We start from the raw sequence: 27,245 nt of genomic DNA, 5'->3' as shown, positions 1-27,245 counted from the left end.
AATTTTGCCTATAAGGTTACAATTTAGTTCCCAGTTCACTACAGTTTCGTGCTAATTATGATATAAATTCCTATTTTTCAGTCGTCTATTTAGAAATTTTGGTTCTGCACACAAGGCTCCAATGAAGTACATTTTGGTGACTGGGGGTGTGATCTCAGGCATTGGAAAAGGGATTATTGCAAGTAGCATTGGTACCATCCTAAAATCCTGCGGATTACGAGTGACTGCAATTAAGATTGATCCTTATATTAATATAGACGCTGGAACCTTTTCTCCTTATGAACACGGTAAAGTAATGCAACCGAGAATATTATCTATTTGAATTCATAATTTATATCTGCTAGTAGTGTGTTACCTAGAATTTTCAAATGAACATTTGACATTTTTTCAAGTTAATCCATGGCAAATGACTGCTGTTAGTGTTTTTATTTATATATATTTTAAACGAGTGGGCTGGCTATCCTGTGGGGTCAATATATAGTTTTAATTCTAAGTAACAGAAATGGATGGGGGAGGCAACCATGATAGTATGTTGCGTTCCACGTGTAATACATTCTATATCGAAAATTAGAGCAGGCCATCTTTATACAGAGATGAGTACGAACATTTTCGTGGTCTAGTAATGTGTTCCACAAGTGGAACATTTAGCAAAATGATACAAATCAACTACAGGACTTTTCTAGGTGTAATTGATTAATTTCTATATTTAATCAGGTGAATTCCAGTAGTGTAATAACTCTTAGAAACCCAGGGGACCAGGGCTGTGCTTGGGTAACTCTCCATAAGGCAGCATGCTCTGCCAGTATGCTTGGAGTGCCTGATACATTTATTTATTGTATTCAAAGTATCACATTTGTAATTCCATGTAGGGATTTTTTTGTAGTTTGCCTCTTGTATGAACCTACAGAGCACAAGCTTAGTATTCCCAAGATTTTGATTAGATTATATAATTTAAGGGAGCTGCAATCGTAGTATGGGTTAGTAAATGTAGAGGAAATATTTTTTTATTTTACTTTCATTAATTTAATTTAATGTGAACAAAGCTGAAACTCTGATTCCACATTTTGCACAATAGTAATATAGCAATGTATAGACAAAATGCGTTGACAGAATGTGTTTTCAGACATGCTGCTTTACAATGTTTTTTACATTTTTTTTTTGGTTTGCAGGAGAGGTCTTTGTGTTGGATGATGGTGGGGAAGTTGATCTGGATTTGGGAAATTACGAGAGATTTTTAGATATCAGCGTTTACAAAGACAACAACATAACTACTGGAAAGATTTACCAACATGTAATCAACAAGGAACGTCGGGGAGATTATCTGGGAAAAACTGTGCAAGGTAAACATATAAACCAATAATATTCTTACTTGTTAAATATGAAAGTGTTCTCGGGAGGTGTATTTTATAATAGTTATTTATTTTAACAGCTTTTTTTTTTCTTTAAAGATATACAAATACATATTCTACTGATTCATGTCCATAATCCCAATAATACTTCTAAAAGAATGCCCTGTAATCTCCATCAATACCTTTTGGTTGCAGTGTTGTCTGTGTTTTAATCGAACAAAAGGAGCAGTAACATTTCGACTTGCTATGAGGTCTGTGTCAAGCTTGACAAAGACCTCATAACAGGTAGAAACGTTGCTGCTCCTTTTATTTGATTAAAACTGCCTGCGGCTTGAACACCTTGAGTGCCTGGAGAATTTCTTGTGTTGCCTTATCATGGTGCCAGGTAGGCCAACTAGACATTTTATCTGTTCTTACCAGTCCACTAATTTCTTATTCCCCTGTCCTCCTGTTTAAACTACAAGAGGCATCCTTTGCACCATAACCACTACAACGCAATGTGGTTGTTATTGTGCAATGAGTATTTCGGAGCAAAGGGAAAGGTAAGCATATATTGATGCACTGGGTCGATTAACAACTTTATTAGATATGTAAGAGTTTGATTTTCTTTCTTCCAATACACTAATTATTTTTTTTATTTCTCTTTTCTTTTTGATTCCTCTGTCCTGCAGCCCCATGATTTGCTAATAAATCTTGACCCTTTTTATTTTTCAGTGGTCCCACACATTACAGATGCTATTCAAGAATGGGTTATGAATCAGGCAACAGTTCCCGTAGACAAAGACAAAGAAGAGCCACAAATATGTGTTATTGAGGCAAGTATTATCAATGTATTTGTCTATGCTGCCTCTGTTTTTATGTGTGTCAACTTTAGACATATTTCATGTGTGACAGACTTCTCTCCTGATGTATGACATTCAAGTTATACAACACATAAATCCCGTATCTCACATTTTATGGTAATTTATCTTCTAATAACTGAATAACTGTCCACAAGAAGAAGCAAGAATGGTCATTTTAAATGGGGTGCTGGGGGTGCTTGTATTTGACAAGTCATTTGTTTATGAAATATAACAGAGACAAGAGGTGAAGAAAGCCCTGCTCAAACAAGCTTACAATCTATGAGCGATGGGTAAAGACACATGAGAGACATAACAGCATGTCAGAGGGGGTAGGGATTGATGTATGGATAAGATGCCTGTGTTAGAATGTGGTGAATGAAAGAACCGAACAGAGGCATAAGAGAGAGAGTGAGCTGGGTTATGGAGGCCTGGGAAATGATGAGGGCAGTGAAATGAGAGAAATGTCACCCATGAAGATGGTAAGCTTTCCTAAAGAGGTGTGTTTTCAGTGACTTCTTAAAGGACTGGAGGCTAAGGCAGAGTCTCACGGGGCAACGAATTCTAAAGGAATGCTTGCGAATGAAACTTGGCAATTCGGGAACAAGCAGATGTCAGGAAAAGGTCATTTTCAGAGCGAAGGGAACAAAAAGGGGTATATTAGTGGAATTAAGAGGAGATGTAGCGAGGAGTGGAATTAGTAAGGGCTCTGTAGGTTAGTGTTAGCAGTTTGAATCGGATCCTGAAGAGTACAGGAAGCCAATAATAATGGTTGGCTAATAGTAAGATGTAGGAGGAGAGGTCAGTCAGAATAATGAGCCTGGCTGCAGCATTCATTGCAGACTGAAGGGAGCAATGCGGGTATATGGAAAGCTGATAAAAAATAAGGTAACGGAATGCTCCTAATTTGCTATAATTCAGTTTAGTGAATAAACTCCTATGTTAGAGTTCCACAACATAATTATTTAGTTAATTAGTCTAAACTACAAGGAGTGCTCATGAAAAATAATTTTGTCAAGATCTGCACATAACATTATTGTTGTTCTTCTATACATGTCTAAATCTCTCTAAATATTCTTCTCAAAAATGTAATTATTCTCAAATATTTCACTCTTACTTACATGTCACTGTTAAACACACATCTACTTGCACAACTTTTCATAAGTATGGTAACTTATTTACAATTTAGAGAGCATTTTATACAATAATTTGTTTATTTACTACTGTTTCATTAAATAAACTCTAGAGGGCAGTGTTGCCTTATGTATTGTTTTGACTTTGGAATAACAGCTGTAGCACATTTTATATTTAGAACCTTTATTGTTTTGATAAGCTTTTATGTATCGCTCCTGCTAACTTGATATATCTTTTTATATTTCTCTTTGACTAGTTTTCCAGTCACAGAAACTGTAATGCCTGCAGAGTATTTAATCCCTTTCTAGTTCATTACCCTAAATTATGCATGTATTACAATATCATCTCCCCAAAGGCAAGTAAAATATATATTTTTTTTATCCCGCGCTGTGTTGGGAAGATGCGTACCACATTTAACGTGGCAGTAGCTGAAATGCAGTAGCTGAAATGTTTGTTTGAATTACAATTTCTCACTAAAGTACAAAGTAATCGTAATCATAAAAAAAAAAAATTAGAGTATTTTTTGTTTACATTTTATTGAACTTAGTTACATAGTTAACCCCTTAAGGACACAGCTTCAGAAGCTGGACATACCCTTAAGGACACAAGCAATTTTTTGCTGTTTGTGTTCAAATACAATTTGCATCTCTCTCATTTATTGTACCAACACATATTATATACTGTTTTTTAGACAACAAAAAGGGCTTTAATTTGATGTGACATATACATATATAAAATCTCATTTATTACCAAAACAATGCAAAATAATGTGGGAAAAAAAAATGCTTCCCCCCCCAAGTTTTGGCAATAATAATGTGTGTATAATATGTGCAGCTTAGGAAAAGTAATTCAAAATAAATTAATTGATGTGTCTTGATTTACAAAATGCATAATATGTGTAGGATTTCAGTTTATTTTGAAAGTTACAAGTCACAAACTACAAGGTCTAAAATAAAATTTCAATGTGAAACAATTTTAGAAGTAGTAGTATGTTTGTCTTGGAAGTTTAATACCCATTACAGGAAGCAAAATTGCCACACAAAAGTATATATTTATATAAAGTAGACATCACAGGCTATTTACCTAAGGTTAGTTTGACACTTTTTGTGTAGCCATTTCACCGCCAATCTCTGCTAAATATTGGAGTAAAATTTTATTTTTTCTCTATTTTTGGCATATACACATATTACAAGGTTTTTGTAATGTGTATTTTGTAAACCTAGTGTGTGCTATCCCTGTACAGAACCCCATATTGTGTTCAGCTACATCTGCTGAGTAAAACGATTCCCCCATTGTATACCTTTGCCCCTATTCTGTGAAGCTACAATGCCATATAGGAGACTATGCTATTTCAGTTTCTATAGTTGGAATTTTCATAGATGGTCATATGTCTGATTTTGTGGCATTATAGCCATTTGACTGTTCAATAACCCCACAAAGGTCTTCCATTTGAGAAAGCAGACACTCCAGAGTATGTTATTAGGCATATATTATACCTTAACTTGCCACCATTTTGTCACCAATTTATTTCAAATTGTGTGGTGAGAATAATTTTTTTGCATACATGTTGCATTTTCGCTGGGTATTTCTTACATTTGATAAGTGCCACTGTCATAAATTCCCCCTAAGTATGCTCAGTTACCTCTTCTGAGTAAAACAATAAGCCCAATGTATGACCCAGACACTATTTTGTGAAGTTACAGTGCTGTGAAAGAGACGTGACAAGTTCAGGTTTTTAAGTGTGAATTTACATGGAGAGTTTTAATGGGTCCGTATTCTATTTTTAAATATGTTAGCAGGTTGCTTTTTCCAACTACCCCAAAAAGGCATACTATTTCTTAAAGAAGAAGCCCGAGGGTATTTCAAAAGGCAAATTTTGAACCTTAGCGTGGGATAATTTTTCCGTTTTTTTGACACACAGTGAGTTTGTACTGTATATTTTGCAAACCTTATGTGTGCTATGGCTTTAGAATACTTTATATGTTGCTCAACTATGTTGTCTGAGTACAGCAATACCCCCGTATGTACCTTTGCCAGGTATATGTGGACGTTGCAGGGGCACATTTCAGACACAGCCATTGCAGTTCTTTTTAAAACTTTGAATTTTTACGCTGTGTTGTTACCCCACTTTAGAGTTTTTTAGCAGCTATATATTCCAACTATCCCATAAAAGCATACTATTTCTTAAAGAAGACATCCCAGGGTATTTCAAAAGGCATATTTTGAACCTTAGCGTGCGATAATTTTTCTGCTAGCTTGTACCAAGTGTAGTGGTAATAAGCACTTTTTCTGCTTTTTTGACACACACAGTGAATTTGTACTGTGTATTTTGCAAACCTTATGTGTGCTACGGCTATATAATACATCCTGTCTTGCTCAACTATGTCGTCTGAGCACATCAATACCCCCATATGTACCTTTGCCAGGTATATGCAGACATTGAAGGGGCACAATTGAGACACAGCCATTTAAGTTTTTTCAAACTTTACATTTTTACGCTGTGTCCATACCCCACTTTGGAGGTTTTTTTGTAGGTTAATTATTCCAGCTACCCTATAAAGGCATACCATTTCTTAAAGAAGACACCCTAGGGTATTTCAAAAGATGTATTTTGAACCTTAGCGTGAAATAATTTTCCCGCTAGCTTGTACCAAGTGTAGTGATAAAAAGCATTTTTTCTGCTTTTTTGACACACATAGTGAGTTTGTACTGTATATTTTGCAAACCTTATGTGTGCTACGGCTATATAATACTTCCTATCTTGCTCAGCTATGTTGTCTGAGCACAGCAATATCCCCAAAATTACCTTTGCCAGGTACATGCAGACATTGAAGGGGCACATTTGAGACACAGCCATTTAAGTTTTTTCAAACTTTACATTTTTACGCTGTGTCCATACCCCACTATCGAGTTTTTTTTGTAGGTTCATTATTCCAGCTACCCCATAAAGGCATACCATTTATTAAAGAAGACACCCCAGGGTAGGTATTTCAAAAAACGTGTTTTGAACCTTAGCGTGAAATAATTTTTCCGCTAGCTTATACCAAGTGTAGTGGTAATAAGCATTTTTTCTATGCCTTTTTGACATACTCAATGAGTTTGTAATATATATTTTGCAAACCTTATATGTACAACAGCAGTATAATACATCATATGTTGCTCCGCTATGTCATCTGAGTACAGCAATACCCCCGTATGTACTTTTACCAGGTATATGACAACATTGAAGGGGCACATTTGAGACACAGCCATTTAAGTTAGAATTTTTTACGCTGGGTCCATGCCCCACTTTGGATTTTTTTTAATAGGTTGTTTATTCCAATTACTTCACAAAGGCATACTATTCCTAAAGAAGATACCCCAGGGTGTTTCAAAAGGCATATTTGAAACCTTAGCGTGGTATCATTATTTCGCCTGTAAGTGTAGAGGTAATACGCATTTTAACTTTTAAAAAGTTTTATTTAGCTTTTAACAACTTATTTTACTATTTTAAAACTTTGTGTAAACATTTCAAAAGTTTTTTTTTTTACTTTTCATTGTTTTTTTAAACTTTTAACCCCTAACTAGCCTAACCCTAAATCCCCCAATTTCCCCACTAACTTCTACCCACCCTAGCTAAATAAATAAATATTTTTAAATATTTAAATGAATTAATTAAATACATTTAACCCCTGAGGATTAAAAAAAAATAAAAGTTAACCCTCAGGGGTTAAAAAAATAATAATCAGATCACAGTGAAGTGATCAAAGGGCAGGGAATGGGGTTACATTTTATTTGAAAGAGGTGAGGGGGGTGGGATTTTGTAACTAACTGTTTTTTTTTTCACAGCCAGAGACAGATCAGCACCAATCTGTCTCCCTGCAGTTCACAGCACACACGGAGCTGCAGGGAAACAGATCGGGTTTCACTGCAGCACGTGTGATCGCTCTGACTCCCGGTCAGAGCGATCACATGGGCTGAATCAGTGAAACTGCCCATGGTAGTGTGCCTCCGATATGGCGACACACTACAGGAAAATTAACCCCATGATATCCGCGATTGTGGCAATCAGGGGTTAATTTTCATTTTGGACGGAAATTTTCCATCCAGCGTCCTTAAGGGGAGTGCTGCAATGACGGAAAATTTCCGTCCAGCGTCCTTAAGGGGTTAAATATCTGAAATGAGACTTGCGTCCATCAAGTTCAGCCTTCCTCACAATTTTTTTTGCTGTTGATCCAAAGGAAGGCAAAAAAACCAAAAAAAAAACCAGTTTGAAGCACTTCCAATTTTGCAACAAATTAGGAAAAAAATTCCTTCTTGAAACCAGAATGGCAGTCAGATTAATCATTAAATCAAGAAGATATTACCATACATTAAAAAATTATATCCTTGAATATTCTATTTATGCAAGTATGCATCTAATTGCTGTTTGAACATCTGTATGGACTCTGATAAAACCACTTCTTCATACAGAGAATTCCACAGCCTTATTGTTCTTACAGTAAAAAAACCTTTCCTTTGGCTTAGTCGAAATCTTCTTTATTCCAGTCTAAACGCATGACCTCGTGTCCTATGTAAAGTCCGTTTTTGTGAATAGATTTCCACACCATGGTTTGGATTGGCCCCGGATATATTTGTATAATGTTATCATATCCCCTCTGAGGCGACATTTTTCTAAACTAAAGAACTTTAAATTTGTTAACCTTTCTTCATAGCTGATATATTCCATTCCTTTCATTAATTTTGTAGCCTGCCTCTGCATTTTTTCTAGTGCCATATTATCCTTCTTCAGAACAGGTGCCCAAAATTGCACAGCATATTCAAGATGTGGTCTAACCAGTGATTTATAAAGAGGCAAAATAATATTCTCGTCCCGAGAATGAATGCCCTTTTTCATGCATGACAATACCTTACTGGCCTTGGCCACTGCTGATTGACATTGCACATTGTTGCATAGTTTGCCGTCTATAACAATTCCCAAGTCCTTTTTGTGTGTTATCTCTAATTCGCTTCCATTAAGGTTATACGTTGCTTGTGCATTCTTTACGCCGAAGTGCATAACTTTGATATTTTCAACATTAAATTGAATCTGCCATTTGAGTGCCCAGTCCCTCAATCTATCTAAATCCCTCTGCAGCAAAGTAATATCTTGCTCACATTGTATTACTTTACAGAGTTTTGTGTCATCTGCAAACACTGAAACATATCTTTCAATGCTGTCTTCAAGATCATTTATAAATGTTTTACATAGAAGGGATCCCAGAACAGACCCCCGAGGGACACCACTTGCCACCTCTGTCCAGCTTAAAAAAGTGCCATTAATGACAACTCTTTGTACTCTATTGTTAAGCCAATGTTCTACCCACATCCACTGCAACACCCTGATCTATACTTCTACTTCTTCGTAGAAGTTAAGAAAAGATTTGCGTTCATAGCACTCAGATAGTAAATACTTTTGTTAAATATCCACCAATAGTTGAGATGGTGCAAAAAAGACAAAATAAAAAGCGACAAAACTTAAAACAAATAAAATAACTGTACTAATACAAGCTAATGTTACTTTAAGCCTCCGACATTTTTAGAAATAATTAAGTATATTTAAAATATATAGGATTTTCTCTTGGTGTAAGCCATACGGTTGATCAATTGGATGCCCTTCTGGTGCCCTTATGTGTCCTTGAGTATGTGTGTTGGAAAGTGATGTACAGAGGCATTCCTACCATAGTGCCGTATGAGGGCTTGTTCCATAATGATGCCTATGGGCACGGATTCCATTTACATATGTCAACATTTTATGCTCTGGGTGAGCCAGGAATGCCTGGCACACAATACATATGTAAATAACACCATTTGCTCAGTGTATGTAAAACACATTTAGAGAAGATTAAAATAAATAGAGCATGCCTGTTTTTCTTGTTTTGCTTTTTTTTAAAATTATATTATATAATTATATATTATACATTATATAATTATAAATTATACATTATTCTATTTTATGACAATAACACAAAGCAAAAATAGAAGAGCATAATGTAAGCTATGAGACACCCACACAGTGTCATGTGTTACTCTTTTAAAGTCCCATGATCCCTAACAATAGCAAATAATCAAAGCAGGAAGAAAGAAAAAGAAAAAGAAACATAAATAATGTTAAAAGAAATAGCGAAACTCTTCCTTCCAGCTCCCATCGCTATTCCAGTACCATTAACAAGGGCATCTCACTGTGTGAAATCAGTTGCAAAGAGCTTGGGATTCACAGCTTCTAACAAGATTTCATTAAAGATGTTCCATTTATACAGAATATTTTTTTCACGTTAAAGGGACACTATAGTCACCAGAAGAGGTGCTTTCTGGGTCAGTGCTGCCCATTGCGCATGCTCTGCATGGAGATGCTGAACTTTCCTCATAGGGATGCATTTATTCAGTGCATCTCTATGAGGAGATGCGGACTGGCCAGGGCGGTGATCCCACCTCCTTGGCGATCTTAGCCAATCCAATGCTTTCCCTGTGGGAAAACATTGGATTGGCTGAGATCATCAATTCTGATGATGTCAGCAAAAGAGGCGGGTCAGGGGCAGGACCAGCACAGACAGACCTATGGAGAGCTGGAAATAAGATAAGTTTTAACCATTTCCATGGGGGCAAGGGACTGGGCAAACCAACTAAGTGGTGGTTTTATGACTACGTGGTTAGGAATACATGATTGTGTTCCTTTAAATATATGAACGTTGAGGATTGAATTAAAGGGTCAATTTCTCTAGTGTAAAGGGATGAATAGAATGCTTTCTTCTCTCTTTTTTTTCCCCTTCTGATTCACATTGTGTTCAAGACGGCCTGTGCGTCTTGGTTAACGCAGTAATGAGTACTGGAGTTACACGTTAGTAAGATTGTATGCATTTTATATCAGAGTATGGTAGGTTAGCTATCATTAATTCTTATATCTGTGTTTTCCTTATCGTTGTATTTTGATTGGCTTGAAGCTCTCTATCTCCCACTGTACCATACATTTCCCCAATAATGTCTTAAACATCTATAAAATTTGCAACATGTATGAATTAATCTCCGTGTGCAGATGCATAGAAATGCCATTTAATTTATTTGCTTCATAAGAAGAAATACTTGGCAGTTCTACTTTAGAGGATTATTTTGTTCTGTATCATGAAGAATAATTTGTAGATTTGATAAAAAAATTCCATATTTGGTAAGATACCATGACATATGTTCATTTACGTCTTTTAATATCTCATTCATTTCCATATACTGCTTATCAATTACAGTACAGGTGTTTGAAAATGTGCATGCCTTTTTTTTCCCAAGTTGAATTATTTTTCAGATTTGGTATTCTGGTCTTAACATGGGTTCTTATCTTATCTCAACAGAAGAGTTAGATTGGCAGGTTACTACAAAGCTGTTAAAATAACTGGGAAAAAAATAGCAAACACACTGTATTCTCATGAGCGTTTGCAAGTTCCAGGCAATGTGAAGCCGGCAGATGAAGAATGACTATCTATCAATGTGCTCAATGAATTAATAAGGAAACCAAAGGGCAAACGTATAAAACACAGAAATCATATGCATAAAATGTACACAGATGCTCTGTGTGAGGACTGATTATATGATGGATGGTTCTGGTTTGCTACATCTACTACTCAAGCCGAATTCTTATGTACAGTTTATCTTTATAGTTTTATGGATTAAAGGAACACTCCGAGGACCATAACCACTACAGCATGGTATGTTGCTTATATTGCCAGGAGTGGCCTGTTTCCCACCAGTGGAAGTAGTCAAACCATTTACAAATGGATTGACATTTTACCTTCGGTCTGCTGGACCATGCTCCCCTCCTTCTCTTGAGAGTATGTGCCGGACTAGTTCAATGGCTGACACTGGCAGTATCGGCTAATCACTCTCAGCCAGTGAGCTGATCCTCGCACTGCCTGGTTTAGCTCAGACAGAGAGCTTCTGGCTCTATTAAAGAGCAGGAGAGCAGTGCCTGGCTTATCTCAGGTAAGACGTCAAACTGTTCTAAAACAGCGCTGTGTGGTGTGGTGCTTTGACTGTATCTTTAATATGTTTGGCTTTTCTTCTCCATGTTCATTCATTGCACTAAATATGATACTGTTAACCTGTGCACCCGCTAAGGATTTTTAACTATTCTTTGAATTATCATTCTCTTGCTAAGAATCAAGTGAACAATAATTAGCGAATCCTGTACTTTCAAACTGTGTATGGGATTCGGATGTGGATTCCGGTATTTAATGAATAACCATGAGTGACTTTCAGTTCAGCTATTTTGGACTTAAACTTGAACTTCTCTTTGAATTAACTCCATTTCAATTCCTGATCATTTACACTTTATTAATTAACCCTGAACGTTTCACAGTTTTGGTTCCAGTGGTGACGTTGGGACAATATAGGTTGATTTGGAAATGTTTTTGCTCTTCTATGTGGGCTCACCACAAGTCCACCAATGTTCTTCTTGTACAAGATTATTCATTAAACTCTAAATTGTTGCAAATTAAAATCCCAATGACAACATTAAGGCTAAAATAGCTTATTTTCAATTTCTCCAAACCTAACTATAGTCACAGGTTGGCTGGTATAACCCAGATTTTGAAATTTGGGTTCTATTTCACCTCAATTTAAAGTTTAATGAATACACTTCTAAAATTGTGCAATTTTTGGAAAGTAAAAATGAATTAAAAGAGAATTTCAAATATTAGAATAGACAAAGTAAAAACATACGTGATTATTTTGCCCCAAAATTTGAAATTCCCTTTGAAATCGTTTTGAATTCTGGACAGTTAAGTGAATAACCGTGAGCTTTTAAAGTATAAATTGGGGCACTCTGGAAATACGTCCGGTCAATAACATGGATTCCCTTGTGTCTGCTTTAGTTAGGTGGCACTATTGGAGACATCGAGGGAATGGCCTTTATCGAGGCTTTCAGGCAGTTCCAGTTCAAGGCTAAGAAAGAGAATTTTTGCAACATACACGTCAGTCTTGTACCACAGGTAAGCTCACTTGCATTACTTCTCAGATACCTTGCAGCACATGGAGCTGGTCATGATATTAGATATGTTATTGTTTATGTTATTTTAACCCTTGATCTTTTATTTTTTTAATTGCACAAATTGGGCAGAGGACCCGCAATGTGTTCCCATTTTTTTTTAATAGTATATTGCATATAGCTATGAAACCCACATTCCAAACCTTTGAAGTTTTTCTGGGCCAGCTTTGTTTAGTGTTCACTGGGGGAGGATGGTTTATTGCACTGTATATATGTGGGTTAGTGTGCTTATGTTATTCAAGGGCATTGTACATTGAGAAAGGGTTGTCCACCCAAAATGTTTCTTCTTGGTGTCCTTCATTAAACTGTAGAACTTATGTGCACCCAATATTCTGGTTTGCACTTGTTTTTCAATATTACATATATGCATACTACTATTTGAGAGCCATAGTGGTTTTGAACCAGCTGCACAGAACTTTTTTAGTGGTACTGCAGTTTCTTATATGGTGCATACACTTTAAGATGATTTAAAGGTGAAAACTGGGGTTAAAGCATGTGACTCGTCCTCTAGTAATCCTAAGCATTTTTGATAATCTTGAGATGCAACAGGGGCAAAAGAACTAGTGGTGTCACCGGTGTTGTCGCCCCAGGGCTCAGAGAGTTGTGGAAGAACATCTCTGAACCTTACAGCCTGGTAATGTTTTATAATTAATCTCACAACTGCTACCCCCAATCTCAATGTCAAAGTAGTTAAAACTAAAAATAACAAAAACTTTAATAGAACACAAATTATATCAAACAAACACACCTAGTGTATCACCCCAAAATGTGAGGATTAAAAAGCAAAAAATGATAAAAAGCGACTGCAATTGTACATTGGCAAAACAGTACGGCAGAGAACCTTATGGGGTACGAGCAGCAACAACAGTCACATAGATGCAGTTAGTGTATGAGACATCTAAACAAAATTGCAATAGTGAAGAAACATAGTTGCTGACAAGACCTCCCACGGAGCTGCAGCCTATTTGTAACTGTTTAGTGCCAGGAGACAGAAAAAGAACGTCGGATTCTCCTATTTAGAGCAGTCCCAGGGAAAACCAGGGTCTGGGTTTCCCTATAGCGGCTTCCGATAATCCTAAGGAGTATATGCTTTTTATGTTGCCAGTTATAAAAATCCCTGGTATATCTAGTGCAACCAAAGGAGAGTAAATCGAAAGGATAGCGAGATCAGAAGTAGAGGAAAAAAGTAGTATGAAAATGGCTGAGTCTAAACAGAGCTACCGGTAAAAGAAAGGCTCAATCGCCGTGACAGCTCCTAACTCAGAATTGTGGTAATCACTCTAGTATAGACCTCAGACTGCGGAGTATCCAACAAGCTGTCAAGGCAGTCGACAGAAGTTTGTCCAATTACAGGATCATTTCAGAAAGCAATGAATCAAGCTGCCCAACGCGCGTTTCGGCGGTCTAACCGCCTTTCTCAAGGGCAAATAGTGCATACTGAGCCTCTCCTTACGTTCCTTAAATACCCAAAGATCCCTACCTGTTAGGAAGGGGGTGGGGTTCACAAGTGCCCGCCAGCCGAATACGCTTAATTGCAGCTGGCGGTATGCGTTTGTCCGTATCTAGTTATTGGCGCATGCGCGAGGACTTTACTTTTGTAGATGTATATCTTCCTTAGCGGGCGCATGCGCCTGGACTTAGTCTCCGGGCAAGACAATTATCCATTAAAGGGGATGCGCATGTCCGTGTCTAAATACCGGCGCATGCGCAGGGACTTAATGTTAGAAATATGTCCTTTATTATGCGCATGCGCCTGGACTTAATCGCCGAGCAGGGTGATCAGTCCCCTAGACCCCACCCCCTTCCTAACAGGTAGGGATCTTTGGGTATTTAAGGGACGTAAGGAGAGGCTCAGTATGCACTATTTGCCCTTGAGAAAGGCGGTTAGACCGCCGAAACGCGCGTTGGGCAGCTTGATTCATTGCTTTCTGAAATGATCCTGTAATTGGACAAACTTCTGTCGACTGCCTTGACAGCTTGTTGGATACTCCGCAGTCTGAGGTCTATACTAGAGTGATTACCACAATTCTGAGTTAGGAGCTGTCACGGCGATTGAGCCTTTCTTTTAGCTCTGTTTAGACTCAGCCATTTTCATACTACTTTTTTCCTCTACTTCTGATCTCGCTATCCTTTCGATTTACTCTCCTTTGGTTGCACTAGATATACCAGGGATTTTGATAACTGGCAACATAAAAAGCATATACTCCTTAGGATTATCGGAAGCCGCTATAGGGAAACCCAGACCCTGGTTTTCCCTGGGACTGCTCTAAATAGGAGAATCCGACGTTCTTTTTCTGTCTCCTGGCACTAAACAGTTACAAATAGGCTGCAGCTCCGTGGGAGGTCTTGTCAGCAACTATGTTTCTTCACTATTGCAATTTTGTTTAGATGTCTCATACACTAACTGCATCTATGTGACTGTTGTTGCTGCTCGTACCCCATAAGGTTCTCTGCCGTACTGTTTTGCCAATGTACAATTGCAGTCGCTTTTTATCATTTTTTGCTTTTTAATCCTCACATTTTGGGGTGATACACTAGGTGTGTTTGTTTGATATAATTTGTGTTCTATTAAAGTTTTTGTTATTTTTAGTTTTAACTACTTTGACATTGAGATTGGGGGTAGCAGTTGTGAGATTAAGCACCCCGTTTTTTACGGGGAACTTTCCTCACTTCCTTTCCTTTTTGATAAACTATATTTAGAGGGTTAAGCCCTACACTACCCCTGTAATCCCTCCTCAGTTTTTGGTCAGAGTTTTCTCTTTGACTGATAACTTATTTGCTTAATGTTTTATAATTCATGGTTGTATTGGCACCATGATGGGCCCTTCACATGTCATGGAGGACCCCTACACTTTAATCTGTAGCAGGATGTAGCATTGATCTGATTGCACTTCCTGCTGTTCTGATACAGACAGAATGCATGAAAAACAAGCTAGAGTTACATTCTCTTATTCAAACACAGGGCGCTGCCATGGAAGAGGGCACGTAGAGTCTTCTTAATGCTACCCGGCATATGCGTTACAGTGCAGCTGCAGCAAAATTTGCAACTGCAGTGAGTGGAAGAAAAAAGTATGGAGCAATGGGGGAAAGAAGAGAAATGGTGGGTGGGGGGGGGGGGGGGGCAATATAAATAGACAGGTAGGAGGAGTGAGGAGAGATGGGAGATATGGTGGGAATAAAGAAGGATATAAAGGTGTGCAGGGATGTAGAGTTGTTGAGGATCCACATTTTGAAAACCCAGGGTGTCTAGATACAGAGAAGGGGGAGTGGGGTCAAGAAAAAAGGACTAGGCCGATAAGAACAAAATATAAAATAAAAGCAGAAGAGAGGATAGAGAGGAGGTAAATATTCTTTATTTGGTGAACAGTAAGGATATGGAAGATTAGCAAAGTTTCCTGAGGCAGATAGAGAGGGCATGGTTCCTACATATTGAAAGGTAGCCATTTTCTGTTGCTTGGTAGGGGCTGTAGGCTTCCACAATTTAAATACATGCATGAAGGGGTGCATGCAAACTCTGTGAGCTTATTTAATCAAATGTCTGGATAAAACTAAAACATTTAGAACAAATATGTCAAACTCGCATGCGGCACACAACGGACCCCCCCCCCCATCATTTACCCGGCCGGGAAGAGGAAGCAGGACACCGGCGGCAGCGAGGGAGCTCAGTGTTCCTGCTCCTCACTGCTCCTCACTGCTCACACGCAGTTTAGAGATGCCGGGCGCCGGAATATGACGTCATATTCCGGCACCCAACATCACTAAACTGCGCGCAAGGGTGCAGTGAGGAGCAGGAACACTGAGCTCCAGATAGAAGATCCCACTGGACCCCAGGGAATGATGTGAGTGAGTGAGTGAGTGTGTGTATGTGTATGTGTGTGTTTGTCTGTCTGTGTGTATGTCTGTCAGTGTGTGTGTGTGTGTCTGTCAGTGAGTGTGTAGCTGTGTGTGTCTTTCAGTGTGTATGTGTCAGGGTACCTGAGGTCTCTACCTTTGAGAAGGGTAGAGACTTAGTTGTTTATCCGTCTAGACAGGCCATTTCTTCCGTTCCTCGCGGTCCATCCAGTCATTCTAACGCTGGCCGCAAGGGATCCGCTTCCTTTTCTAACATGACGCTCGATACGTGACGTCTTGACGCTATCCCGAGCGACCTGTCACTCTATTGGCTTTATCTAATCAGCACCCATCGGAGGCGTGTCTACTCTCCGGACTCAGGGTATTTAAGCTTGCTTCTCTCGTCAGCTCATTGCCCTGTCGTGGTTCTAGCTTGTCTAGTCACTCAGTGCTCTTGTATTCTAGTATTCTCTTTGGTTCTGACCCGGCTTGTTGTACTATTCTGCTTATCTCTGTTATCCCTCTGACCCGGCTTGTCTCTCGCTTACCTGTCTTCTCGTTCCCTCGACCTCGGCTTGTCTCTGACCATTCTCTGTTATTCTCTGTACGTTAGTCCGGCCATTCTAAGGCCCGGTATACGTACCTTTCTACTGTTTGTACTCTGCGTGTTGGATCCCTGTCCCGATCCTGACATTACGACAGGGCCAATGGATCCTGCAGGTACAAACAGTCAGCTTGGTTCTTCCGACCCCAGGTTTGATGCCATGGAACACAGGATGGATCAGATGGCCCTAGCACTACAGGCGCTATTGTCTCGTGCTAGTAACCCACCAGAGGAGACACGTACTCCTTCGATCTCTCCTGTAAGTTCAGGTCTAGAAGTAGCTACTGTAGGTGCTTCTTCTCGTATTACTCTACCAGTACGTTATGGCGGTTCTCCTGAGAAGTGTCGTGGCTTTTTGAACCAGATCAGCATCCATTTCGAATTACAACCCCGCTCCTATCCTACAGATAGAGCGAAGGTTGGATTTATTGTTACGTTACTCATTGAGAAGGCTCTGAGATGGGCTAATCCTTTATGGGAGAATGATAACCCGTTAGTCTATAACTATAATGCCTTTGTAGCTGCTTTTAAAAGAACTTTTGACCCCCCTGGTAGGAAGGTCAATGCAGCTAGATTACTGTTGCGCCTTAGACAGGAAAATCGAACACTTGTGGATTATGCACTAGAGTTCAGATCCTTGGCGGCAGAAGTTAAGTGGAACGAACAGGCTTATATAGATGTATTTTTAAATGGGTTATCAGATGTAATCCTTGACGAGGTCGCTACTAGAGAGCTCCCTGAGAATTTGGAGGATTTAATTTCTTTTATCTCTCGCATTGATGAACGCTTAAGAGAGAGGCAAAACACTCGAGATAGGACTCGTAGACCCTCCTTTAAACTAGCCCCTGCATTTCAAAATTCTGAGATCGAAACCTCACGTTTCCCAGAGCCTATGCAGATAGGTAATACTCACCTCACAGAGGAGGAGAGACAGTACAGGAGAAGGGAGGGTTTATGTATGTACTGTGGAGTCAGAGGTCATTTACGCCTAAATTGTCCCAATCGTTCGGGAAACGCTCGCACCTAAGTTTCTCTAGAGGACAGGCCTTGGGTGTATCTATTTTGTCCTCTGTTCACAATTATAAAGATCACAGGCTTCTGTTACCCGTTTCTTTGACTTGGGAGAAGGGAGTAGTAAAAACCATGGCTTTGATCGATTCTGGAGCCGCTGAGAGCTTTATCGATCAAGTTTTTGTTAACAAGCATACTATCCCATCCCAGTTAAGGGAGACACCCCTGGCCGTTGAGGCCATAGATGGTAGACCTTTACTTGAGCCTGTTATTTTCCGTGAGACCATACCTGTTAATTTAACTGTTGGTATCTTGCATGAGGAAGACCTATCCCTGTTGATCATTTCCTCTCCTTCTATTCCCATAGTCCTGGGGTACTCCTGGTTAAAGAGACATAACCCTATCATTAATTGGGAGTTAGGGGAGATAGTTTCATGGGGTCAGAATTGTCAAGAGAAATGTTTGCGGAAGGTCTCGCCTCTTTGCCTGGCTAACACGTCGGCTAACTCCTCTAATCCTACAGAGACACAAATACCGCCTCAGTACCTGGATTTAAAGGCAGTATTTGATAAAAAGAGAGCCGATACCTTACCTCCACACAGATCCTTTGATTGCAAGATTAACCTACTCCCTGGTACCATGCCTCCCAGGGGTCATGTATACCCGTTATCTACTAAAGAGAATTCAGTTCTAGAGGAGTATATTCACGAGAATTTAGACAAGGGATTCATTAGGAGATCCTCCTCCCCTGCCGGGGCTGGATTTTTTTTTGTTAAAAAGAAGGATGGTACACTTAGGCCTTGTATTGATTATCGAGGTTTGAACAAGATAACCATTAGGAATGCTTATCCCATTCCTTTGATTACCGAACTCTTTGATCGTTTAAAGGGTTCTAACATTTTCACCAAGTTAGATCTCAGAGGGGCATATAACTTGGTGAGAGTCCAGCAGGGACACGAGTGGATGACGGCGTTCAATACTCGATACGGTCACTATGAATATACAGTAATGCCTTTTGGGTTATGTAATGCACCGGCTGTATTCCAGGATCTGATAAATGAGGTTCTTAGGGAATTTCAGCATGAGTGTGTTATTGTATACCTGGACGATATACTCATACATTCTAGAGAGATTGAGACTCACCACGAACAAGTCAGAAGGGTTTTGCACAAACTTCTTCAACATGGTCTTTACTGCAAATTGGAGAAATGTAGTTTCGATCAATCCCAAGTAAACTTCCTCGGTTATGTGATCTCTGGGGAGGGATTTAAGATGGACCCGGATAAACTCCAGTCCATTCTAGATTGGCCTCTACCCAAGGGTCTTAAGGCCGTTCAGAGATTTATTGGGTTCTCCAATTATTATAGGCGCTTTATTAAGGGATATTCTTCTATTATTGCGCCCATCACCAATATGACCAAACAGGGGGCTGATACTAAGAATTGGTCTACGGAAGCTCTCCTTGCTTTCAAAACTCTCAAGGAGCTTTTTGCTTCCGCCCCAATTTTGGTTCACCCTAATACCACTCTTCCTTTCCTACTTGAGGTAGACGCCTCGGAGACTGGCATAGGTGCTATCCTATCCCAAAGGCTAGGTGTGGATAAACCGTTACATCCATGTGGATTTTTTTCTAAAAAATTGTCTGGTGCTGAGAGCAGATATGACATTGGTGACAGAGAACTACTAGCTGTTATCAAGGCTTTAAAAGAATGGAGACATTTATTGGAAGGGACATTACATCCTGTTACTATTTTAACGGATCACAAGAACTTGTCCTATATTGGAGAGGCCAAGCGATTGTCTTCCAGGCAAGCTCGTTGGTCGTTATTCCTCACCCATTTCAATTACGTTCTTACTTATAGGCCTGGTTCAAAGAATTCTAAAGCCGATGCTCTATCTCGCCAATATGAACCTTTGGCTTCTTCTGAACCGGTTCTGTCCTCTATAGTACCCCAATGCAATATTATTGCTAACACAAGTCTCAAAATCCATTCTCCGTTGCTTGCCCAGATCTTGAACTTACAACATCTGGCACCTGGACAGACTCCTGAGGGAAGAAAGTTTGTTCCCCCTGAACTCCAACTGGAGCTCTTACAGTGTTTCCACGAAAGCAAGGTGGCTGGTCATCCTGGCATTCGCAAGACTTATTCCCTGATCTCCAAGGATTTCTGGTGGCCTTCCTTACGAAAGGATATTAAGGAGTTCGTCGGAGCTTGTGAGACTTGTACCAGGACTAAACAGCCTCACGCATCTCCTTGTGGTTTGTTGCTCCCCTTGGACATTCCTGAGAAACCATGGTCCTGTTTGGCCATGGATTTTATTGTGTATTTACCTGCTTCCAAGAGACAGACTGTTATTCTCACGGTGGTGGATAGATTCACTAAGATGGCTCATTTTGTGCCGTTACCTAAACTCCCCACGTCTCCTGAATTGGCGGAGATTTTTGCGAGAGAAGTTTTTCGCTTACATGGGATACCTTCTGAAATCGTTTCTGATAGAGGCTCTCAATTTGTCTCACGATTCTGGAGATCCTTCTGTTCTCAATTAGGTATCAAATTGAACTTTTCCTCTGCATATCACCCTCAGTCTAACGGAGCCGCTGAGCGTACTAATCAAAAGATTGAACAATATCTGCGCTGCTTTGTTTCCGAACACCAGGATGATTGGGTCGGTTTGATTCCTTGGGCAGAGTTCGCACACAATAATCTCGTTTGTGATTCTACTCGTTCTAGCCCCTTCTTCATGAACTATGGCTTTCATCCTTCCATTTTTCCTTCGGTCTCTTCTTCCCAAGGAGTACCGTCGGTTGATGATCATGTCGCCAATCTGAAGAAGTTGTGGGATCAGACTCGTCAAATTCTCCTGCATAACTCTATGTTGTTCAAAAAACACGCTGATAAACACAGAAGGGCGGCTCCAGTTTTTGTCCCTGGGGATAGAGTATGGCTGAGTACTAAGAACATTCGTTTAAAAGTTCCCTCTATGAAATTTGCGCCTCGGTACATAGGCCCTTACAGGGTTTTGTCTCGTATCAACCCGGTTGCGTATCGCCTAGCCCTGCCATCGGCCTTACGTATTCCCAACTCCTTTCATGTGTCTTTGCTGAAACCACTGATTTGCAACAGATTCTCCTCTACGGTTTCCTCACCTCGTTCGGTTCAGGTGGACGGTCAGGAGGAGTACGAGGTCAACTCCATTATCAATTCCCGATTCTCCCGGGGAAAATTACAGTATCTGGTCAACTGGAAGGGATATGGTCCTGAGGAGAGGAGTTGGGTACCTCAGGAGGACGTTCATGCTCCTCGTCTCCGCAGGGCGTTTCACTCCCGCTTCCCATCTCGTCCCGGTTCCTTCCGCCCGGTGGGCGTATCTGAGAGGGGGGGTACTGTCAGGGTTCCTGAGGTCTCTTCCTTTGAGAAGGGTAGAGACTTAGTTGTTTATCCGTCTAGACAGGCCATTTCTTCCGTTCCTCGCGGTCCATCCAGTCATTCTAACGCTGGCCGCAAGGGATCCGCTTCCTTTTCTAACATGACGCTCGATACGTGACGTCTTGACGCTATCCCGAGCGACCTGTCACTCTATTGGCTTTATCTAATCAGCACCCATCGGAGGCGTGTCTACTCTCCGGACTCAGGGTATTTAAGCTTGCTTCTCTCGTCAGCTCATTGCCCTGTCGTGGTTCTAGCTTGTCTAGTCACTCAGTGCTCTTGTATTCTAGTATTCTCTTTGGTTCTGACCCGGCTTGTTGTACTATTCTGCTTATCTCTGTTATCCCTCTGACCCGGCTTGTCTCTCGCTTACCTGTCTTCTCGTTCCCTCGACCTCGGCTTGTCTCTGACCATTCTCTGTTATTCTCTGTACGTTAGTCCGGCCATTCTAAGGCCCGGTATACGTACCTTTCTACTGTTTGTACTCTGCGTGTTGGATCCCTGTCCCGATCCTGACAGTATGTCTGTCAGTGTCTGTTAGTGAGTGTGTCTGTCAGTGAGTGTGTGTGTGTGTGTGTCTGTCAGTGTGTGTGTCTATCAGTGAGTGTGTACATGCCTGTGTGTGTGTATGTATGTGTATGTCTGTGTGTGTATGTCAGTGAGTGTCTGTCTGTGTGTGTATGTATGTGTGTCTGTGTGTTTGTCAGTGTGTGTGTCTGTCAGGGAGTGTGTATGTCTGTGTGTGTGTGTGTCTGTCTGTTAGTGAGTGTCTGTCGGTGTGTGTGTGTGTGTGTCAGTGAGTGTGTCTGTCTGTGTGTGTGTCTGTCAGTGAGTTATTGTGTCTGTGTGTGTCTGTGTGTGTCTGTCAGTGAGTGTGCGTGTCTGTCTGTGAGTGTGTGTATGTCAGTGAGTGTGTGTGTGTATGTTAGTGAGTGTCTGTGTGTGTGTGTTTGTCAGTGAGTGTGTGTCTCTGTCAGTGTGTGTGTCTGTCAGGGAGTGTGTGTCGGTCAGTGTTTTGATGGCTGCGGCTAGACAGTGGAGTACCTGGAGGTGCTGTCACGACTAGTAATGTGGTCCAGCACGCAGAAACTATGTAAACATATACATAAGTACGAAAAGGAAAATAATAGGAAAGAGCGTAAACCGGTCCTTAGAATGGCCGGACTAATACGCTAGAGACAGAGAATGGTCAAAGGGAAAGCCGAGGTCAAGGAAGCCAGAAAATACTCAATACCGATTAAACAAGCCAAGTCAGGGAAACCAGAGATCAGAATAACCAGGGAAACGCCAAGGATCAGGATACCAGGAAATCAGAAACACGAGAATAGCACTTTCAGGAAACCAGGAAACTGAAACCACGACATGGCAAAGTAATGGGGAAAGCTAGGGGTTTAAATACCCCTCTCTAGGCTATGATTGGTCAGAGGGCGACCTCTGACCCCAAAACGTGCGTGTGCGTTGACGTCGTGACGTCACGCACACGTTGGTATAATTCTCGGGGGCGGGGCTAGCAATAGACGCGACCACGCGGTCGGCGCCATCTTGGATCTGGGCGCGATGCCCGGAAGAACTATGTGCGCGGTTCCCGGCTCGCCGACGAGCAGGTAAGCTCGTGTAGTTGGAGCGGTCGTGCCGGTCGGGCACGACCGTGAGGCTCGGCGGGCCGGTGACCGCAACAGTACCCCCCACTCGAAGACCGCGCACCGGGCGGGAAGGACCCGGCTTAAGAGGAAAGCGGTTGTGAAACGACCGGATAAGACGGGGCGCATGGACCCGGTCAGCAGGAACCCAACAACGTTCCTCGGGACCATAACCCTTCCAGTCAACGAGATAGGACAAGACACCTCTGGATAATTTGGAGTCCATGATAGAATGGACTTCGTATTCTTCTTGATCACCCACTACCAAGGGCGGAGGAGGAGTGGATACCCTAGTGTAGCGATTGCAAGTAAGGGGCTTGAGCAGAGACACATGGAAAGTATTCGCTATTCTCATATGAGCCGGTAGTGCCAAAGAATAGGTCACTGGATTAATACGTTGGGTAACTCGAAAGGGACCAATGTACCGAGGGGCAAATTTCATGGATGGGACCTTAAGCTTGATATGTCTAGTGGAGAGCCACACCCTGTCACCTGGAAGATAGACAGGATTAGCGCCCCGTTTCTTGTCAGCTTGGACCTTTGCTCGGAATGAGGCTTTTTGCAGAGCTGAATGGACGGAATCCCAGGTATCATGAATCGATTCTAAACGGGTGTCCAAAGCGGGGATTTCTGTGTCTGAGAATGCAGAAGGTAAAACAGCGGGGTGATAACCCTGATTAACAAAGAATGGACTGTGATTAGAAGATTCATGAGTGGCGTTGTTTCTGGCGAACTCAGCCATGGGTAAGAGCTCATACCAGTTAGATTGATTGGCATTTATAAAGCAACGTAAATAGGCTTCTAAAGACTGATTCGCCCTCTCTGCTGCTCCATTTGTTTGAGGGTGATATGCTGATGAAAAGGAGAGTTCGACGCTCAATTGTTTGCAAAAGGAACGCCAAAACCTAGAAACAAACTGGGTACCTCTGTCAGATACTATGTTTTTGGGTACACCGTGCAACCGAAAGATCTCTCTCAAGAATATTTGAACAAGATCTTGAGCAGATGGTAATTTCTTAAGTGGGACGAAATGTGCCATCTTCGTGAATCTATCAATAACCATAAGGACTGTATTAAACCCGTTTGAACTGGGTAGATCCACAATGAAATCCATGGCCAAGTGGGTCCATGGAGCACTAGGTATGGGCAGTGGTTGTAACAGTCCAGGAGGTGACCTAGGAGGAACTTTAGAAACTGCACATATTTGACATGCCCCAACATAATCTTTGATATCGTTTCTAAGAGCAGGCCACCAAAATCTCCTGGAGACGGCTGAGAGAGTTTTATGGACTCCAGGATGGCCCACTGTGAGGTTGTCATGGAACAAATCTAGTACCTTCTTTCGAAACTGAGGTGACACATACAGTTTGTCCGGAGGTTTTCCCACAGGTGCCTGAGTTTGATCTGCTATTATGGCACAGAAGAGTGGAGAAGACACTTCGGAAACAGTAGTGGCAATGAGGCATTCAGGAGGTACAATAGGATATATCTCCTGTTCTGGTACTTCATCTGTCTCAAACTGCCGAGAAAGTGCATCTGCCTTGGTGTTTTTAGTACCAGGCCGGTACGTAATTACGAAATTGAATCGGGAGAGGAACAATGACCACCTAGCCTGACGAGAGGACAGTCTCTTAGCGTCCCCAATATAAGCCAAATTCTTATGATCAGTAAAGATCAAAAGTGGCTCTTTGGAACCTTCTAAGAGATGCCTCCATTCCTTAAGGGCAAGTACAATGGCCAAAAGTTCCCTATTCCCTATGTCGTAATTCCTCTCTGCAGGTGTGAGTTTGCGAGAGTAAAATCCACAGGGATGTAAAGGCGTATCAGGACTTTCTCTTTGAGACAGAATGGCTCCAACTCCTGTTTCTGATGCATCCACCTCTAGGATAAATGGTTTGGATGGATCAGGATGGGTCAGGACAGGTGCTGAGGAAAATAAAAATTTTAATTGTTCAAATGCCTCTCTTGCTTCTTTGGGCCAAGATATACAATTTGTTCCTTTTTTTGTTAAATTGGTTATAGGGGAAATCACGGAGGAAAATCCCCTTATGAATTTGCGGTAGTAATTTGCAAAACCTATAAAGCGTTGAGTAGCTTTAAGGCCCTTGGGTAATGGCCACTGTAAGACTGCCTCCAGTTTACGAGGATCCATCTGGAAACCAGACGGAGATATAACGTATCCAAGGAATTGTATCTCCGTTTGGTCAAATTGGCATTTCTCCAGTTTACAGTAAAGGCCGTTTTGTAACAGGGTTTTCAGTACAATTCTCACATGTTCGTGATGTGTCTCTAGGTCTGGGGAATAGATGAGAATGTCGTCCAAATACACTAGAACGAACATGTGAAGGTACTCTCTTAGGACATCGTTAATAAAATCCTGGAATACCGCTGGAGCGTTACATAATCCAAACGGCATAACCAGGTATTCGTAATGTCCCAATCTGGTGTTAAATGCGGTCTTCCATTCGTGACCGTCCTTAATCCTGACTAGATTGTATGCACTTCGGAGATCGAGCTTGGTAAAGACTCGAGCTCCCTTCAATCTGTCAAAAAGCTCTGATATAAGGGGAATAGGGTAGGCATTTTTAATGGTAATCCTATTCAAACCCCTATAATCAATACAAGGGCGTAGGTCTCCTTCTTTTTTAGAGACAAAGAAGAATCCAGCCCCGGCTGGTGAGGAGGACCTACGGATAAGACCCTTTCTGAGAGCCTCCTTAATGTATTCCTCTAAACAAAGATTTTCCTGGGGGGACAAGGCATAGATTCCTCCCTTGGGAGGCATAGTCCCTGGTAATAAATTTATAGTACAGTCATAAGGTCTATGAGGAGGTAACCCTTCAGACTGGACCTTGTTAAATACCTCTTTCAAATCCATATACTGTTGTGGAATTTGTGTGGTCAAGGGAGGTGTAACAGGAACATTAATGGTGCCAATAGGTTGTGGGATTTGTTTAAAGCAGACACCTTTGCATCTCTCACCCCAACTCACAATCTCTCCTTCAATCCAATCCAAACGTGGATTGTGTTTAAGGAGCCAAGGGAAACCGAGTATTATCGGAACTGTAGGTGAAGAGATAATTTGAAAGGTCATTTCTTCAGAATGGAGAACACCCACTGAAACAGTGATTGGCAGAGTTTCGTGTGTGATGAAAGGCTGGGTAAGAGGCCTCCCATCAATGGCCTCGACTGCTATAGGCTTCTCTTTCTGTCTTAAGGGCAGGAGATGTTTTGCAGAGAATTCTTTGTCTAGGAAATTCTCCGCTGCCCCAGAGTCAATCATAGCCTCACATTGAACAGTAGTGTTCTCGAAAGATAAGGTTACTTTGATAAGGAAACGGTTCTTAGTCAATTTAGGGGACATATACATCACACCTAAGGTCGGTCCCCGTACGTGCCTTAGGTGTGCAAGTTTTCCGGCCGAACCGGGCATGACGACCTTAGATGCCCCTTCTTGCCACAATACATACATAACCCCTCGTTACGTCTGTGTTGTCTCTCTGCCTCAGTGAGTTTAGCACTACCCAATTGCATGGGTTCAGGTTCTGGAAGAGGCGTTTGGCTACTCACCACTGGGTTAGAGAAACGAGGGGCTATGGACAAATTAGAGCGTCTGTTACGTTGTTTGTTTTTCTCTCTCTCTCTGAGCCGGTTGTCAATGTCTATCATGTAGGCAATAAACTCGTTGAGACTAACCGGAAGGTCTCTAGCTGCAGTCTCATCGTGTATATTCTCAGCTAAACCTTCAGAGAAAGCAGCCACCAGACCGCTATTGGTCCAATCAACCTCAGACGCTAATGTCCTGAACTCTATAGCATAATCGGCTACAGAACGACTGCCTTGCTTGATTCGCATAAGGGCTTTGGCAGCGTTCTTCTCCCTACCTTTAGGTTCAAATGTAGCTTTAAAGGCCGTAAGAAAAGTATTGTAATCACGGGCTACTGCGTCACCACTTTCCCATAAGGGGTTAGCCCAGGTCAAAGCTTTTCCAGTTAATTGGTTCATCAGATAGCCTATTTTTGATCTATCTGTTGGGAATGAACCTGGGGAGGCCTCAAAGTGGTATTCAATTTGGTTTAAAAAACCTCTGAATTCCTTAGAATCACCTCCATAGCGGGGGGGCGGTGACAAGGTTATGGACGGTGGTTTATGTGGTACGGGAACCACTACAGGTGGCGGAACCACAGGTGGTACCGGAGGGACCTCTAAATAGGCAGTCCTCTGGAGCAAGGTCTGAAATGCCTGGGCAAATTGGTCTAACCTGTGGTCCATATCCTCCACCCTACTCTCACATGCGATCATATGCTTGCATAGTTCTGCAGGATCCATGGCCATGTCGTAATGTCACGACTAGTAATGT

At 41.3% G+C, this 27,245-nt stretch overlaps 1 protein-coding gene across 2 annotated transcripts in view; it reads left to right on the top strand.

Annotated features, from left to right (window-relative positions):
* Window positions 1–27,245, top strand: part of CTPS2 (CTP synthase 2) — a 186,324-nt gene that overhangs the window by 22,641 nt on the left and 136,438 nt on the right. For both annotated transcript variants that reach the window (XM_063449279.1, XM_063449269.1), the window contains 4 exons: window positions 82–287; window positions 1,170–1,340; window positions 2,064–2,164; window positions 12,199–12,315. In XM_063449279.1, coding sequence (XP_063305349.1) covers window positions 122–287; window positions 1,170–1,340; window positions 2,064–2,164; window positions 12,199–12,315 — 555 coding nt within the window. In that variant the 5' untranslated portion in view covers window positions 82–121. The remainder of the gene's footprint in view (window positions 1–81; window positions 288–1,169; window positions 1,341–2,063; window positions 2,165–12,198; window positions 12,316–27,245) is intronic.

Source organism: Pelobates fuscus, chromosome 1, assembly GCF_036172605.1.
Source record: "Pelobates fuscus isolate aPelFus1 chromosome 1, aPelFus1.pri, whole genome shotgun sequence".
NCBI classification, from domain to species: Eukaryota; Metazoa; Chordata; class Amphibia; order Anura; family Pelobatidae; genus Pelobates; species Pelobates fuscus.
Note: the sequence above shows the minus strand (reverse complement) of the source record. Positions and strands in the feature narration are given on the sequence as shown.